Source organism: Moschus berezovskii, chromosome 4 (genome assembly GCF_049115385.1).
Source record: "Moschus berezovskii isolate FMDL1 chromosome 4, NW_MosBer_1.0, whole genome shotgun sequence".
NCBI lineage: Eukaryota > Metazoa > Chordata > Mammalia > Artiodactyla > Moschidae > Moschus > Moschus berezovskii.
The window spans coordinates 37,106,795-37,126,245 of record NC_142463.1 but is presented as its reverse complement, the minus strand read 5'-3'; the positions used below and the strand labels follow the sequence as shown (position 1 = coordinate 37,126,245).

The window sequence follows — 19,451 nt, the reverse complement described above, 5'->3', positions numbered from 1 at the left end:
ACCCCAGCTGTCTTCCACAACAAACCCCGAGCTTCTTTGGAGAAGGGGTGAATCATCTTTGTATCCCAAGTGGTTAACACAGTCCTTGGCACATGACAGACGCCTAATCTATGAAGGATGAATAAATGAATGAAAGAAGGCAGTGTGGGCTGGTGGGCGTCTAGATTTTTAATCTGAGAGGCTTCTCCTATACTATAAGTTACAGGTTTCCCAGAGTATCACTGTCTTAAAAATAAAGGAGAAGATAGCTGATATACTGCTGTGAAATAACATATTACTGTGAATTCAGCAAACTCCAGGAAAGACCAGAAACAAGGGCTAAAATTTATGATGATAAAAACCTTTATATGCCATCAGTAGAACACTTGGTTTTATCTATATTCCTAGAATCCGAGGATTCAAAAAGTAGGTACAAAAGTAGGTACAAAAGTAAATATCAAACTTTGGTTCCCCTTTCCTGAAATTCTTTTTCTAAAAATCTCTAAACCCTGTGCTAATGAACATGCAACCATATGTGCTGGATCTGCCAAGGCCTCCTCCACACCTCTTCCCATCATGTTAAATGAATGCTTGAGGCTGGGCACAAGAGGACAGTGGTTATGTTCTCATACAAGGCATTAGATTCAATCCATGGAATAAAGCCCAGGGAAGAGATTCAAAGGTACCAACCTGACTGAGGGATTGAGTAGCTTCTACATGTCCTACAGACACGTTTCTTCATTAGCCTAGCCTGGGAGGCTTCCACTAGTTAAGAGTTTTGGTAAATAATGAAATGAAAGTGAAAGTGTTAGTCGCTCAGTTGTGTCTGACTCTGTGCCACCCCATGGTCTGTAGCCAACCAGACTCCTCTGCCCATGGGATACTCCAGGCAAGAATACTGGAGTGGGTTGCCATTCCCTTCTCCAGGGGATCTTCCCGACTCAGGGGATCTTCCCGACTCAGGGGATCGAACCCGGGTCTCCTGCATGGCAGGCAGATTCTTTATTGTCTGAGCCAACAGATAAGCCCCGGGGAGATAATATAATGCTCCAATTTATTTGCCTGTCGTGGCTGATTTCACATAACCTTGCCTGGCTAGGGATTACTACCCACGTTTGACAGATGAGGAAACTTGGGATTGGAAGAGAAACATAGCTACCAACGTGAAAGGTGGAGGTTTGAGTCCTTATACTTTAGACTTATTCTATGTAGAATAAGAATATTAAACAAGGTTTTTTGAGAGTTCAGCCAATGTCCTGTACACATAGAGAGAACAGAAAAGTGGTACAATATGCATCGGTGGTACAACAGCACAATAAGCGTGTGGTTGCCAATGTGTAAGTCAATATCCCCAGTGACTAGATTTAATGGAATTTGAGGATGGTTATTCTCTGACTAGTTTGAAGATGTTACATGAATATACAATAAGTAGGACTCACCTACAAGCTTCTACTTCTCAGAAGCTTCTTTTCTGAACTGAGCGTCCAAGATCCTTATAGCAAGCCTAGTTAGCTTCCTATGTCATTGGACACTCAGGGTTTTCTCATTTGTTGAACCACTTCTTACCAAGAGAAGTAAGCCTGCCCAGAATTTCCTCTAGACTCTCAGTCTTTTTTCTATAAAGTCAGAATCCATGCACAATGTCACTCACTTCTGCATGCATTATCAAAATGAATACATACTAGATAATGTGAATCTCATCCATACTCGTGAGGGGCTCTAGATATTTGAAATCAGTATCCCCCACATTAAGTTCAATGAACACAGTATCAACAGAGGCTCGTTTCTTCTCTTTGGCCCTCCTGTACTCAATACCACACTGTCCCCAACACCGAGAGGTTTGAATCGTCCTTCACTATACTCATCCAAATGGCTGTCCAAGCCCAAAACTTATGTCTGGAAAACAGCTCTTCTTGGGCTTTCTTCCATTCAATTTCCATAGCTGCTTCTCAAGTTCTTGACCTTATTGCTTCTTTCCTGGTTTGTGCTCACGTCTTCCTCTGTAGATGCCTTGTGGCCAGCCTCACTTCCTTGAAGACTTCCTCTCTTTAGGGTCACTGTCACAGTTCCCATTCTTTCCTATGCCTTGATCCCCCTGTAGTGCTTTAGAGAACATGGTCATCACACCCCCTATCAAGGTTAGGTAGTCTCATCCATTACCTGGGAACTCTGCCTGCAGCCACCACTCTTCCTGTCATTATTTCAGGTATAATAAAAGCCAAATTTATGTGTTCAACCTATTTCTATTCCCTTGTCATCTTTAAAATATCAGGAAATACCAGGAGAGTTGTTCTCTCTCTAATTTATCAAATAATCCTATATTGTCTGATCACACTTCCCAGAGTAGTCAGAGAAGAGCCAAGAGTTCTTTTCTCTTTCCTTCCAATTCCATCTTCCATCTCCTCCCTCTGCCAATCTTAGCTAGGCAACTGCCATGGCTACTAGCTCTGATCTTCTGCCAGGCTCTTTGTGTTGGTGGATGTTCAATGTACACACCTTTGAATTGGTTACTTTGATCTAAACTTTTTTTTCTATTTGATGGACGAGGTACCTAGCCTGTGTAGCTCATCAAATGCGTTTCTCTTAGATTGTAAGTTACTGGAAGGCAGGGCTCTACCAAAGTATGAGGGATTTTTGCTAATAAGATTCATACAGGTAGTTGCTGTTTGATGATCATGAGGATAGCATTCAAAGCCACTGAAATTATATGCAACACTGAATAATTCATATTTTGACTTTCAGTCCTGGGCATGTAGTTATACCATTTCATCCACCCAAACACCCAGTCATTTTCACACTTGGTATAGTTGGTGGGACCCTAGAGTTGTGTCTGCTTTGATCTGGTCTTGTTCTGCAAACTCATGCTACAACCATCACTGGGGATCGTGCCTTTCACTAAAGCCTATGCAGTGAGGGGCCAAGCTGAGATGTGGATTCAAGTGCACACAGCTTTGTAAGTGACCGGCGCCTTGTCTCAGCCATACTTACTTGGTGAGGTGGGGGAGGCTGCGCCTCCTTCTGTTGACGTGGTCGGAGGCTTTGTGTCTGGCACCGGCAGGGGCACAGGCCTGGCCATCGGTGGTGGTGGTGGTGGTGGCAACATGGGGGTGGGAAGGAATGGGTTGTGCACTTTGCCTTGGCTACTCCCGTTGGGCTGCCAGGGTGGGAACAAAACAAAGCATGCACAGGAAAAAGAAGACACAGATAGGAACCATTAGCTGCTTCTGAAAACAAAGGATTCGTTAGGCGCTAGGCACATTTTATGCATAATACGAAGTATTCTAGCTGCTCGAATTCTTCCATAAGAGCATATGGATGACGAAATGTAGGTTGTTCTTAAGACATTCCACAGAAGTACAGTCTTAGGCACACATGCTCCACGTATCCTAAACTTATCTCTTGAATTACTTTGACCTTCTTTGCATCTGATTCTATGAAATGACCTGCCTACTTGTGCTTGGAATGCTTTGATTCGGTACTAACTGTGACCTTTGTCATCATTCTCATGATTATTAAATATTAATTTAATTTATAAGTTTTTATAGAATGCAGAATTATTCCATCATGCCTATTTATATAGACATAATGAAGTTTCCTAAATATGCATTTGAGATTAAAAAATATTTTATTTTCACTCTTCAAAGTTGATATTATATAACATTTAATAAATATGTTAAGTGAACATAAAAAATTTCTTTCACATATTGTATAACATCAGGCACAGAAACTTTAGAATTCAGCTGTCAAAATTCTGCTAAGGAAAAATATCACTTCTAATTTTGATTTAAATTATATAAGCATATGCCGTAAGAGTCATATTTATTTGGCTGCCTGATGTTAGAACAACCAAGTAACAGCTCTTTAACAAAAGGAAAGTTTTCTTCTGAAGAAAGCAATAAAATCCATTTATTTTCAAGTTTTTCAACATAGTCCCATGAAGAGACCTGCTTTAAACCCTATAAAATTTTGATCAAAATGCAAAACTGGGCATTTGACAGTTATACAGGATGGTGTCAGGACTATTAAAAAAGAAGTTAGAAATCTGAAAGTCAGATGCTTGATGCTGGTGATCACTTCAGTCTTTTCATGGCTTCCCAAGTGGCCTTTCTGCCTCCGGTCTTCAGTGACATCGTTCACTCAGCAATAACAGCTCCTATTTCAGCTCTAGTCCTGAATCAAAATTCAGTTGAAGGAAATGCTGCTGTCCCAGGCTTTTAAGTTTAAGCTTAATAATTCTACAGAGGAAGTCTCACTCCCTCATCAACATTCACTTATATATTTAGTATTGTTCCTCAAAGACAATCTCATCTGACAGTCAGAATGTTGTGCTTTCTTGCCAACAAACTTGCCTGTGTTATTTCTGAGTGGGCTAAAAGTCCATAAGTGAATGCTTTAGAATAAGCCAGGCAAATGAATACACAAGCAAAAGGAAAAAAGGCTCCACATTGATTTGTTGTCTAGACAGAAATGTATCTGCTAACACATCACCAGACATTAGTCAAAGCTGCCTTTTCTGTCTCAGATATGCAGAATCAGGTATTTCTTCAAGCAAGAAAATCAGTGATAGAATGGTGTGATAAAATATTCTAAATTAGGCAATCATAATTATGGTTCATCTGTGGCTTCATGTGCAGTTATTAGGATAAAAGGAAAATTACATTTGGCTGTATGCTGTTCATTATTTCCAATTTATTATTATTGGCCTTGGGATATAGCTATCCATTGTAAACATTTGGTTCTACATTTGAAACAAAATTTGTAACTTTTAAAAAATGTGAGGGGAGTCTGATGGAGAATGGATACATGCATATGTATGGCTGAGTCCCTTTGCTGTTCACCTGAAACTGTCATAACATTGTTAATCGGCTATTCCCCAATACAAAATAAAAAGTTAAAAAAAATCACTTTTACATTAGGAATATTGTTTCAGTTTGTGATTTAGCTTATTTGAGAAAAAAATTAAAATCTTCATTCAAATCTATTGAAGACTGTTTAGCTTTACATAAAGATAAGTGGGAAAGATAACTACTTGCAGAAATAGCAAACTATAATAAACTACTTTGAGCATCTTGAGTTCAAGTACCGGTCAACTTGATGTAAAGTGTTAGAAGACTATTTTTAAAAAATATCAACTTAGTTGATCTGAAACATCTGTGCCCCCTCCTCCCCTTACCTCTCCCTACCACTCAAAATCATTATTTAAAATTATTTGGTCTTTCTATTTTGTTAACTGTGTGAGCCCTTCGGTTAGTGTGCAGGAGGTGGAATTATCTGCCCATAGACCTTAGAAGGTTATACAGTTCACCCTTGAGATGATTTATATCCATAAACTTGACAGTTGCGAAGTTAACACAAACACTGTTTTTAAATCCCAGCCAATCCCTCTTAGAATAAGCTAACTTTCCCACAATCTAGAATAAATATGACATTTGCCTGTAGTCAGTCAGCATGACACTGGAGCACCACGTCACATGGTCATAAGGTCTCCCCTTGTTATTTTTACATTTGGCTAATATTTCTAAAGAAATTGAGGGAAAAAAAAAGAATTTTCCTTACATTGAGGAACCCCACCTGTCCAGCCTGCTGACCAGCATCAGGGCAGACAAGTTGGACAAACTCTTTGAGCGTCTCCTGAGGGTGATAGCGGATGGCTGGGTGAGAGAAGTAAGGCCCTGGCTGCTGGATGATGGGCGATGTCGGAAAATGAAGAGTCGACGGTGTTGCGTGTGGACTCGCTGCAGGGAAACAAAACATCAGAGTTAACAGAGAAAGACTTGCTCTGCCACAGCATTTAAACCAGATCCAACCTCCTCTTCAAACTTCTTCTCCGGACTCCATTCACAGTAACTGCTCGTGTGACAGCATTTAATACTGGAGAGGACTGATAGATTTTCTTCCTTAAAGCTCTAAGACAAACATGGAGGTTAGATTAGGGTAGAGTTTCAAGCTGTCTTTCTATTTTCAGTGGACATGAGTTATAAAGGCATTAATAATCCTTGGTGAAGCTGAAGATTATTCATTACCTTAAGAGCCTTTTTAATGAAGCAGGCAATAAAAAATGTATTTGGTAGATTAGACCTGATTTAACTGACATTACATATGACAAATTCTAGTTTGCACATATGGATCCCCTTTCATGCTGAGCATTCCATAGACAATAATTCATTGTTAAAGCTCTTATACCCCTTTCAAGGAAATTTCTAGGGACTAATTCAGGATGAAATTTTTTTGAAGTCTGTAGTAAATGATCACTTAATGAACCCAGGCAATTTGGGTGCCTCACTTTACATGGAGGGTTTCAAAGCCAAACTCTGAAATGCATAGATGTTAGTTAGAGCAGGGGAACCCACAGGCAGAGATAGGCAGTGACCCCTGCTAAATTGCTGGCCCTCTGCTCATACAAACTGATTAAAGCCTCAGACAACTATCACTCCCTTATATCTGAATCTATATATTGTTTCATTGATCTAGGAAGAATATTATATTAGGCTAAAAAACTGTATGTGAAGTGCTTAATAATTTTGCCTTGGAAGACTTCTGCCCTTGATGTGGGAGGGTGATTGGTAAAGCCTGCTGGAGGGTAAGAGGAGAGCCTGGGACCGGCTGAAGACACAAACCAAGTAATGCCAGCATGGCAGCTCTCATCTCCCAAAGAGGGCCAGAGAGACAGCTCCCAAGTAGCAGCAGATGACAGCACTTGTTTTTCCTTACTTTTTGCAGTTTAAATCTTTAAACTCAAGGAGTCCCTGCAAAGAGAAAACAAACGAATACCCAAATATTTGGAAAGTAACACTTTCCTAACATTGAGAATGACTCAATAAAACTGAAGAGCAAGTAAGCAAGACTGGCCACACTTTCCACCACCATTTGATCAGTAAGGCTGAGGACTGTCAAAGAAGGATGCATCTCTATTGATCCCTGGACATGGCTTCTTTGTTCTCTACTGTATCTGTAGGACTGGGGCATTTTCTGACTAATAATTGGGAGTGGCAAGAACTCTGAGGTTTTGAGTGGCATCTGTAGTTTTTCAAGAGTAGAAACAGGAGTTTGGAATGGGAGCAACAGCTCAGTCCATACCATGCAGATGACTTGATAAGATTCCTTCATTCATGCAACCTTTAATCTATCCAAAAATATTCCTAGGCTCTTACTACGGGCTTGGGATACAACACTGAGATGATACAAAATTGTCTTCAGTCCTACAAGAGAGGGCATCTTGAATAAAACCAATTCGTATTGGCTCTTCTCTCTTCACCATCTTAGTAAACAGTTTCTCCATCCATTTAACGGATTCACTGTCACATCCCCAGAACAGTGTCTGGCACTCGGTAAATGTCTGCTGATGGTACAATGAATGGTCAGATATATAAGTGGTACAGAAATAAATGAAGTGGCCATACAAATAAATATAAACTTAAAAAATTTTTCCTGGCAAAGAGCCATGGAGCTTATAGAAAAACTGGTAAACATAGGACTTAAAATGTGGGCTCAGTTGCTTCAGTCATGTCTGATTCTTTGCGATCCTATGAACTGTAGCCTGCCAGGCTCCTCTGTCCATGGGATTTTCCAGGCAAGAATACTGGAGTGGGTTGCCATGTCCTCCTCCAGGGGATCTTCCCAACTCAGGGATCAAACCTGTGTTCTCTTATGTCTCCTGCATTGGCAGGGAGGTTCTTTACCATTAGCACCACCTGGGAAGCCCAGGACTTAATACACTGGGTGATAAATCTTGGAATTCATTATAATCTCTGAGTTAGAGTCTGCAGCTAGAAAGTTAAATGGCTCGAGCCATCTCTTACGATGGAAAAGGCTTTAAAGAACCCAAGGAATTTTTTCATCTAATATGGTATGATCGTCTTTGCTGGTAGAAAGAAACTTTCACTCAGTGGCCTGTATTTGACTAAATAGTTTCTAGTTAGAGATGGAATGTGGCATTTCCCAAATGAGCCTGGGAATGTACTGAGCACAATGAAGTGATACACTCAACTTTTGCAGCATGACAAACACAAAGGTGGCACCTCCATTGTCAAGAACCTACAGGAAGCAGACCTTAATAATAAAGTGGCAATGCTTCAGGTGCTCAAGTGGAAAGTGATGAATGGTTGTGAGATTATGAAATTGTGGTGGCCAGCAGAGAATGCTGTCCAAGGGAAAAATTTGCTTGAGCAAAGATTGCACAGATAAAAGTTAAAGAAACCTGAGAGGAAATAACTTAACGGGACCATGAAACTCCTCCCTTAATTGTTTAATCAACACCCTTGCCCTTTCTGTTGCTACTGTTCTTGTTGATAAATATGTAAAAGAAAATCACTAACAACTAAAATGTGGACCTTAGTTTCTTTGTTACATTTTACTAAAAAAATTATTCCCCTTTTCCTTGTGTCATACAGTTTATTGTAACACAAACCTGAAAACACATGGTACTATGTGGAGTTAACTCTATAATGGTTGATTTATAAGAATCAATTAATTCTTAATTAATACCAGGAAATCATTTAGCCTGTAGATTCAAACTAGACAACTGCTGAGTCTGCATTTCAAAGGGTCATTCTCCACAACCCCTACTTTCTCATGCCTTGGATGTCTGCCTCAGCCACTAGTTCACTGGAACAGGATATAAATCATTCAAGATCCTGTGCTTTCATTTCTTCAAACAGAAAACAGTTGTGTTACACACATCACAAAGTATGTTGTGTGTATGTGTGTGTATACATGTATGTTAGTCGCTTAGTCACGTCCAACTCTTTGCGACCCCATGGACTGTAGCCCTGCCAGGCTCCTCTGTCCATGGAATTCTCCAGGCAAGAAGACTGGAGTGGGCTGCCATTCCCTTCTCAAAGGGAGTTCCCTGATCCAGGGATTGAACCCATGTCTCCTGCATTGCAGGTGGATTCTTCACTTGTGAGCTGTGAGGGAGTACTATTAAATACATGTGATTTCTCTGGATAACCTTCTAGTAGCATTCTTTTCCTGAACAATGAGACTGCATTGGGTTTTTTCATTGCTGTAAAGCTCAGATTAAGATTCTAGCCATGTATAAATCTGGTTTTCCTTCTCTATTTCATTTCTCTTTTATCTTGGATTAGATGTGTTTAGTGTGCCTAAGTTTTCTAACAAGTGGTCACAAATTATTTTAGAAAGTGTCACTAGGGTTAAATTAACCAACCAATTACTCAATCAGCAAAATTGACTAACTGTATTTTGAGATGGTCAGCTCAGGCCCTAGAGAAGAGGAACTACCATTGTGAATCTGGCATGGTGCTAATGCAATGCACAAAATAATGGTATGAGTCCAAATTTTTGACGGAGAAAAACATCTCTTATGGATGTGTGTGTGTGAGTAGTTGACACAATAAAAAATTATAGCACATTATGTAAATGCATATTTAGATCCTTTAAAATGTGCATTATTTACTTGAGAGTCAATAAAGGCTTTTCTCAAGTGGTTACAGTTTATTGCAGTGCATCCATCTGTATCCATGTTGATGTTAATACAATTTTGTGTATTAAAAGGCACTACAAAATTGGCTGCTTCTGGGGTCTAATACTCTTAGTACCCTAGGCCAGGAGCAGCAAAAAGTGTCACAAACACTCCATTTGAGATGGATCTCACTACTAGTTTAAACTTTAACCAGAGGCCAGCCTTGTTTCAAACAACTGTTTGGGCTTTTCATAAAGAATACAAATAAGATGGGAAGAAAGGAAATTTGATCGGGTTTCTTTGGCTGGAATGGCACTGCCTACACATCTGAACAAAGTAGCCACAATTAAAGAAGCAGAGACCCAGAATTTCCCAGAGGTGTAGGCTCAGTTATTTATTGCAAAATGATCATATTACTGAATACTTAAAAACAAGAGAGCAGGTCCAGCAGGTTGGTTTACTTGTTTGTGCACCGTCCCCCACCTCCACCCCACTGTGGCCCCAATTATTTAAAAGACTCTTTGGTTTTAGTTTGAAAGAGGAAAAGTTTAAAATTAAATGTTATTGAATATATATATATATATATATATATTTAACTTAAAAGTATTCTTCCTCCTTTAAGACATAATTGATTACGACTGGGGAAGAGAAGGTCAAAGTCATTACTGTATTACTGTGTATGTTGAGAAACTTCTAAGGTCCAACAACTGATTCTTGGTCTGAGAGTCCACTACAGGGAGGAGACTTTATGGACAAATTTTCCAGCTCAAAGATGGCCAGGGAGTCATGGCCACATAGGTTTGGTATCTTGTATTTCATTCTAATTCATTCTAAGTCTTAGAAAAAAAAAAGAGACAAAAGAAAATCACCTCTCTTTACCACTGCCAGCAGTTTTGCCCAAACAGAACCTTTAAAAGTTCTAATAACTCTCCTATATTTTTCTCAAACCAAGAATTCATGATTGAAATATATTCTTCCATTTAGGCTTGATATTGACGTAATTTCTCGTCCAGGAACGACTGCAGACTCTCATGGGTTGGACAGAGAATTAGATTCACTTCATATTAGTTTTTGCTTTCCGGCATCAGCCCTTAGATCCTAGTCTCTCTTCTATGGGAAGCTCCAAAGATAAGCTGTTAGGAGAGCAATGCAAACAGTAAAATCAAATCCTCCTTCAGGTGCAGCGTGCTTGTAAGATGGTGTTACACAGTCGTCTTTGCCCACAGAGCGAATGACCACTCCCAAGGCCTGGCATTTGGGAAACTTCAGTCTTACCATTAATTGACACTGTCAGTGGCAACAGGTGAAATTCCAAACTGCTTCTGTCTGTTAGCACCATTACAAGAAAAACTACTCATCTGTCTTCAGCAGTAGAGGTTATTTAGACAAAAATAACCATTTCCATAAAGTACAAGGTGGCATTAAGAAATCCTGACTACTCATATTTAAAAGTAAAGATTTTTAATAAGGCACAGTTCTAAAAGGAGCAGAAAGTAGAAGAAAAAAAAACTGCACTTAAAAAAAGCATTCCACAAGGGCAAATGGAACTTGAATTGTTTGGGTTGTCAACTACTATGGAGTTTGCTTCTTTAGAAATTCAAAACCACAATATGTAACACCATGATAGCCTACGTAAAGCTGAGAAATCTTACTGGTCCATAGCTCTAATTTATACATCATTCATGAGTCAGACCTGCCATTCACGAAAGTTTAGAAGTTTGGAGTTCTGGGATTTATTTTAACAGAGACACAAGGAACAAGCAACTAGCAATGGTTTTCAAGCCTTTAGGAGGTGGAAACTTTTTCTAAATAACACACCTTTGACTCAAACCAAGGTTTTCAAAACGCATCTTTAACATCACTGAATACGTGTGAAAGAATGTGGGTATGTCAAATGAGAGAAATATATGCTCTTTCACGATGACTTGCAAAACACCAGTATTTTTATGTTATTGTTACCAAACAAAGTAACTTTCTGTTACAGTAGACTTCCAAGATAACTGATATATTCTATTCTATTTGAGTTAAGGTAGAAGTTCAGGATAGAGATCAAATTCCAATATCTTTTGGAAAAATAAATTTAAAAAATACAGCGAGGGGTGAGGGGTAGCAAAGATCTTTTAAAATTTTAATTTAGATCAATTTTTGCTACTTAAAGACCTTTCTTTCTCAAAGGCCCTGGTTTATAGTCTAGACTGCTGCTGCTGCTGCTGCTGCTAAATCGCTTCAGTCATGTCCGACTCTTCGCGACCCCATGGACTAAAGCCTACCAGGCTCCTCCGTCCATGGGATTTTCCAGGCAGGGTTGGCAAACATTTTCTGTAAAGGCCAGAGAGGACATAGTTTAGGCTTTGCAGGCCTCATGGTTTTTGCTGTAATTTCTCAATGTAGGAGCAGCCATAAATATCACATAAATAAATGAACATAGCCATAAAATGTTCCGATAACACTTTCTTTTGAGAAACAAGCAGAGGGCTAGATTCGACTGGTGGGCCATAGTCTAATGGCCCATGGGGGTAGACCAACATAACTCCTGTTCACTCTCCAAATACCAGCAACGCTCTGTCTGTGAGCTGAGCACCAGACAATCTCTGTTCCTCCTACCCACTGCCTACCAAACCTGGTCCTTTTCCCAGCTGGACTTCCTGCTGACGCCTGATCTTTTTGAAGGCTTCCAAAGCAAACCGCGTGCCTTCTGTATCCCCAGTAACTAGCCATCATCCTCTTTGATTGACCCCTTTCACTATGAATTAACATGCTTTCGGTGTGTGCGGGTTTCCCAGACCCATGTGCATGTGCATGCGTGCACGCTAAGTAGCTTCAGTTCTGTCCGACTCTTTGCGACCCCATGGACTGCAGCCCACCAGGCTCCTCTGCCAATGAGCTTCTCCAGGCAAGAATACTGGAGTGGGTTGCCATTCCCTTCTCCAGGGGATGTTCCACACCTAGGGATCGAACCTGCGTTTCCTGCTTTGCAGGCAGATTCTATACCTATGAGCTACTGGGGAAGCCCCATCCATGTGTATATCCTGTCAAGTCAAACATAAGAGTCAGAAAAGTACTAGATAACCAAGGATCCACTGTATAGCACAGGGAACTATATTCAGTACTGTGTAATAACCTTTAAGGGAAAAGAATGTGAAAAAGAAAAATATATATATACACATACATATATAACTGAAATGGAACTAACATGAAACTAACATGACATTATAAATCAACTATACTTCAATTAAAAAAAAAAACCCTGAGTAAATGCACTAGTTCAAGCTCTTTCTGTGAGATAGAGCCCTAGCCTTTTGGTACTGACAGGGCCTCTTCTCTGAATAGACCATATTTATGCATGAATCAACTAAGCCGCCATGACGGCTAATGTGAAATGCCTACAAACACCACACAACAGCTGTGATTATTGAAGACATGAAGGGGGACTGTTTAATAAGCAAAGTTGACAAGATTCAGTTCCATGAAGGGAACTTGAGCTTCTATGTAACACGCAAGATATACTATAAGACAAGAGATGAAGAAGAGATACATCAAAACATTTAAGGGAAAAATAACCACCATAGATTGGATGATCACATAGGTTAACAGAGAATTAATCCTCCAACGACCTGGAATTTGAAACACTAAGTTCCATGGAGGTTCTCTAGCCTATGGGAGGCCTACCAAGTGCTGGGACCTGTGCTGTTTGCAAGTCTTGGCTGTCATTTAAAATTAAAAAATGCAAGACCAATACAAACAAACCCCACAACAAAAAAAGCAATGACTGATTCACGGCCTCTCTTCCCACTACCCCCACCCAACTGATAGGTATACACTGAAGTTCAAGGCCCTATTTCTGAGTAACATGATTACTAAAGCACAGGTTTCAAAGCACCCTCCTTTGAATTCACTCTATTGGATTTAGGGATTTATTCCTACTGCTGATAAATTTCACACAAGGAGAAGTATGAGACGCATTGGGCCAGTGTTTGAAGTCAGGGTACCAAAGTTTACCCCGAGCTGGGTATCAGCTAGCTCTGTGTCAACCTCCTAAGCACCTTGGTTTTCTGTGCTGCAAAATGGAAATCCAATGTCTGTGTGATTTTTAGAGCTCGACTATTTTGGGTTTTACATGACCACTGGAAAAACCATAGCCTTGACTAGACGGACCTTTGTTGGCAAAGCAATGTCTCTGATTTTTAATATGTTATCTACGTTGGTCATACCTTTCCTTCCAAGGAGTAAGCGTCTTTTAATTTCATGGCTGCAATCACCATCTGAAGTGATTTTGGAGCCCAAAAAAATAAAGTCTGACACTGTTTCCACTGTTCCCCCATCTATTTCCCATGAAGTGATGGGACCAGATAACATGATCTTAGTTTTCTGAATATTGAGCGTTAAGCCAACTTTTTCACTCTCCTCTTTCACTTTCATCAAAAGGCATTTTAGTTCCTCTTTACTTTTTGCCATAAGGGTGGTGTCATCTGTATATCTGACCTTATTGATATTTCTCCCGGCAATCTTGCTGACTTGATGGACATGAGTTTGAGTGAACTCCGGGAGTTGGTGATGGACAAGGAGGCCTGGCGTGCTGCGATTCATAGGGTCGCAAAGAGTCGGACACAACTGAGTGACTGAACGGAACTGAACTGATTTTGGGTTTTGAAATCATTCACTCTCTATGTGAGCCTAGGAAAAGTTATGTAACATTTTCTAACTTGCATATCCTTGTCTGTAAAATTGGATAAAACAGCACTACTTTAAGAGCTTTTTCTGAGAGTTAGGATTAGTGTATGTGGGTGCCTGGTGGATAGCAGGCTCACACTGTTAAAGAGTGTGTGCTGAGAATCGGCTGCGTCCCAGACAGAGTGCTGGACTCTGTGCTATTCATTAGTCGGGTTCTTAGGATGAGTCAAGACACACTAAAAGCAACCAGGATCACACAGCGCCATGTGGCAGCACAAGACCATTGGGAATCAAGAGCTGAACTGTTCTGAGGACCTCCCTGGTGGTCCAGTGGTAAGACTCCACGCTCCCCGCGCAGGGCGCCTGGGTTCTATTCCTGGTCAGGGAACTACATCCCGCATACCGCAACTAAAGATCCTGCCTACCACAACTAAGACACAGCACAGCCAAGTAAATAAATAATTTTTTAAAAAGAGTTGAACTGTTCTCAAGTGTTCCCATGGACCTGGAGTTCCCTGGCATGGACTGTCACTCTTCTAAGACCAAGGTTCGACCTGTGCTCTTCAAGCCCCACCTGCAACATGAAGTCACTTGGCTGGTGGGAGAGCCGATCCTGCTGCCCTGGGCACAGGACAGCTGTGCTCTTATCTCCTGGACTGGGCAGCTATCAGCTTTGCCGGCCCAGCAGTCCTTCCTTCACCTGTTCTTCTGGAAACAAAGCTTGAAGGTATCTTTGGATAACAGCCTTCCCTCCACCTCAGTCTATGTCATTGACTTCACCCTCCTCCCCCCAGCTCTGTGGGTGGGCATAGAACCCAGGCCACTCCAATGAGAAACCTATTACCTTTATTTTTAATGTCAGGGAAGAGACCTCTGGGCCAGAGGCACAGGGAGTCCTGCTCAAGACATCAGGTCCCCAGTACTGCTGTTGCTGTAAGACTAGGGGGCAGTGGCTGTTTTGTGGGAGGACTGTCTTTTTCCAGGGTGTGCTTTTGCATGCCCCAGATCTTTTCCAGCAGGCCAGAGACAGAGGCCTCAGTGGGCTTGTAATAATCAACTGGCAGTTCCTTGACCCTGGCAGCTGGGTCTCATCACTCTCCACACCCAGGAGTTCATTCACATCAGTCTCCAGCTCCAGGATCCCCTCTTCCTGGCAGCCATAGAGGCCGGGGAACAGCTCCAGGATCCACTCCTCAGGTTGAGGCACTTCCGTAGCTCCAGAAGGTCAGACCTGACCATAACCTTCCCTTGGCGCTTTCCTGAAGCCTCACCTGCAGCCCTGGGATGGGGGTGGGGCGGGGGTGGGGTCTGAAAGTAGATGCTGCCACTGCCTGGCTTGTGTGCCAGGGTCACCAACACTGTAACCCCTGTGGGGCCACCATCTGCCACACCAGCTACCTCCCCCATTATCTTTTAAAGTGTTAGTCACTCAGTTGGTCTGATTCTTTGTGACCCCTATAGACTATAGCAACCGCAGGCTCCTCTGTCCATGGGATTCTCCAGCCAAGAATACTGGAGTGGGTAGCCATTCCCTTATCTAGAGGATCTTCCTGAGCCAGGGATTGAACTCAGGTCTCCTACATTGCAGGCAGATTCTTTCCTGTCTGAGCCACCAGGGAATCAGATCACTATCTTCTAAACATAAAGATTATTTTAAAAGTGAGCAAATGACCCACACTAGGCCACTCGGAGCATCCAAGAAGGAGTTGGGCTTCCCTAGATCTCTTGTGACAGAGCTGTTCTCTTTCCCTTGGGACTGTTACAAGGGTGGGAATTAAGCTTGGAACTGTTCATATCATCAGTGCTGTGATCTGAGGAGATTCAGCCTGCCAATGAAGTTCACACAGAGGACAGAAGATATGAGAATGATAAAAAGGCAGATTTCTGAAGGTATTGCCTAAGCATCTGGATCCAGTTCTACCTGAAGCCACAAACCCTCAGCCTTTTCTTTTGGGGAGACTGGAGAGGTGATTAAGCAATCTGGTTGGGTTCTTTCACTTGTAAGAATATTTCACTTGAAAGAGTACTTATTAACATGTCTTCTGTTCATTATTGCAGGGGTCCCCAACCTCTGGGATCTAATGCCTGATGGTCTGAGGTGGAGCTGATGTAATAATAATATAAATAAAATGCACAATAAATATAAATGAATCATCCTGAAACCATCTCCTATATCCCAGTCTGTAGGAAAACTGTCTTTCATGAAAGTGGCTCCTGGTACCAAGAAGGTCAGGGGCTTATGCATTACTGGGTATGCAACAATTCAACAACCCTTATGGTATTCAGGAATTTGAGGATTCGGTAAGGTCTACAGATATCCCTCAGGGATACTAAGGTTTCCTAAATCCACACTGCACACCAATCGAATGGATGCACACAAACTGACACAAATAAATACTTTTAATATCTTGCTATATTATCCATTTCTTTAATTCATGAATCTCATCTGAGTAACAATTGTTTGTTCTTCTGGTCTTTCAGGTTGAGGGGCAGGAGAGGCTTGTTTGTTCACTAGGGCCTAGCACAGTGCTTGGCAGATAGTACATTCTCAAAAATTATTTGTTGATTTGATTTATGTAAATAACAATGGTGCTTATCCCTTAGTAAGAGCCATGCCTGAATGAAGACAAGTCAAAGTGAAGTTGTCACCATGGCTGTGGGCTAGTCATCATGGTAGGGGGTTCACCGGCCCACCCAGGGAGACTCGCCCGTTCTTCCAACCAAACGAGAGTGATGGGATGGTGTAACTGGGCTGGCTCATGTCCCTGAGGCCCCGTCTCTTCCAGGGGCTCCTGGAAGACTTCCATAGGACTCCTCTTAGTGAGGAGAAATATACACACCTTCTGGACTCACAGGAGCAGATAAAAGAGAAAGCTGGAGTTGAGGAGTGAGGAATGAGAAGTGAGAATCGTTTCAAGAGAACCACATAAAAAGACAGCAAAAGAAATGGGGATGGGGAATCTGAGACAGCTAACGTTTAGTAACATACTGCTCACATACGTGGCCCTTTCCATATGTAAGGTCACTTCCTCCTCCTATTAACACCCTAGAGTTTCATACAGGTGGGAAAACAGAGGCCAGCAGAGGCCAAGGGTCTGGCACAAGCTTGTGAAGATCCTGAGTGGCCTGGCAGCATTTGAATTCTATTCTGTCAGACTCCACAGCCATGTGCTTTTCATTGCACTCTTCTGATCCCATATGAATTATTTTTCAGAGGTCAAACCATTTATTTCCTTTCACGATATTTGCCTCATAGGTCCCTTATTACTGTACTACAGCCTGTCCACTCTGGTGTTCCTCACATGTGTTTTGTACATAGGAAAAATGAATCGCTTGGGATGGAGAGGAAGTAACTGCTACTTAATACTAAGAAATGGCAAATGTAAAATTTACTGTGGAAATACACATTTTAAAAAGCCATCCATTCACGTGGGTGATTGAATCCACTTGTTTCAACAATACAAAGGATGTGGCATGAAATGGGTGACTCTGAGTGATACTGCAGCCACATTAACAGGACTGTGCCTTCCCATTTCGAGTACCAGTGCTCACCCCGCTTTGCCTACGTGAATGATAAGCTGATACTACATAAACATTGTTAAAGCTACAGTTCCATGCTACGGTAATTCACTTAACTTTAACATGATTTATGGTTCTGTCAATCGGGGAGGTTGAAATCCCTGCATTAAAGCTTAAATGCGAGCTTCATATTTAAAAGAGCAAGTGTATGAGTGTGTGATAGAAGAAAACATTCCACATAAAAGGGAGATCCAAGCCCAGTACTGACTTTTTATTCTACTCTGAAAAAAGAAAAATAATGAATCTAAACATAAAATCAACATTATATTAAGCTCAACTAGAAAGGCCTGATAGGGATTTATCTGCTTATATGATTTACAGTGGAAGCAGTACCCAGAAGTCTTATCAATGACATGATTTCAAAGAAACCTTGCCCAGAACCAGTGCCTTCACTGTGTCTATATGTGTGGATTTAGGTTGAGGGACAAGGAGATGGAGGTGGAAGAGAGCAAGGGAGAGGTAAGAGAGAAAGGGGCAAGAAATTCCAAGGGAGAGCCGCTCCTTTTGTCCAAATGTGTTTCCATCTGGGTCCACGTGGTTAATCACCAATCACCCTACTCTTTCTCAGGCGCTCACCCAGCTGGCGGCGGGGTTGCGGGGGTTGTATTTTGCCTCTTTAAGAGATTAAGGAGCCAATTGGTCTTACTGCTCCAACCTGTCCTCCTTGGGACCACATATTAACAGATAGCACTGCAGAAAGGCTCTCTTTAGAAGTTTGCTGCGGGGATGACAAATTAACCCAGCAGGGTGTCCCACACATCTATCTCAGTACAAATTATTAGTGTAATAGAGCTTTTAGTTATGCATTTATCTAGTAATTATTGAACGGTTACACAAAACCAAGCTGAGCAGTCACGGCCCTTTATGAGGCTCTCTCGGTGGGTGGCCTTACAGTTAATTTAGGGTACTTCTCCACTAAGCAGTTCACTTGCAGACAAATTAGCTAAACAGCCTTCTCCTTTAAATATTTTCCATGTCACAGTGAAACTCTTTACAATACAATAAAGGTACAGTTTTAATTACACGCTTCCTGACTTTTGTTTAGTTGTAGTTTTAAAACATTTGCTGGCACTGTTTTTTTCCTTTGGCTGGGTAGTAATAGCTGGCTGTAAGTATCTGGCTAATGAATTTAATAATTTCCTGAACTGGGACTTAAAGGGCCTTTGCTAAAAAGCTGCTTTTCCTCTTTACCATCCAGTTCCTTCAAATCCCATCAACGACGGTTCCCATTAGACCTGGCACCGGCACTTGAGCTAACCTTGCCCAGTGCTCACAAGCCCTCTTGTTCTCTTTCAGTGCTCCTCAAAGGTGGCACTTGTTAGGTCTGTGATGCCTGCATTTGAAAGTCAATTCTGGCAATTCTGATTGTTGAAAGACAACGTCATGTTTTTCTCAAATGACATACTCCAATAATAAATAAACACTTTGCATCTGTTGGCAGATTATTTCAGCACCTTGTTAGCAACAGGTACTTAATTGCTTCTCATTTTCCTGAGATGATTCAATTGCACTAAACCAGGAGAGACAAATTAAATTCAGCTCCACTGAAAGGAGCACTAGCGTGTTCTACAACTAAGTTAAAAAGATTTCCTAAGAGGCAAAGGAGTCTGCTGATATGATACAAGAAAGCTAAATGAACCAACTTCTTAGGTAGGGGGTGTATGCCACGGAAGGATGCCAAGGTCATGAGAGCGATGGAGCACCAGGGACTTCTTCCTTCTTTAGGGTCCTTCATTTGGGCAGAAACATTTATAATACCACAGCAAATATTCCATAAAAAGAAAATAAAATCATTCTGAGC

At 41.4% G+C, this 19,451-nt stretch overlaps 1 protein-coding gene across 5 annotated transcripts in view; it reads right to left on the bottom strand.

Moving 5' to 3' along the window:
* Positions 1 to 19,451, bottom strand: part of NFIA (nuclear factor I A) — a 413,568-nt gene that overhangs the window by 60,167 nt on the left and 333,950 nt on the right. For 4 of the 5 annotated variants that reach the window (XM_088835345.1, XM_088835344.1, XM_055402527.2 and 1 more), the window contains exons 8-9: positions 5,536 to 5,714; positions 2,968 to 3,133 (exon numbers count right to left, since the gene is read on the bottom strand). In XM_088835345.1, coding sequence (XP_088691471.1) covers positions 2,968 to 3,133; positions 5,536 to 5,714 — 345 coding nt within the window. The remainder of the gene's footprint in view (positions 1 to 2,967; positions 3,134 to 5,535; positions 5,715 to 19,451) is intronic. The other variant, XM_055402525.2, reaches the window with a different exon arrangement.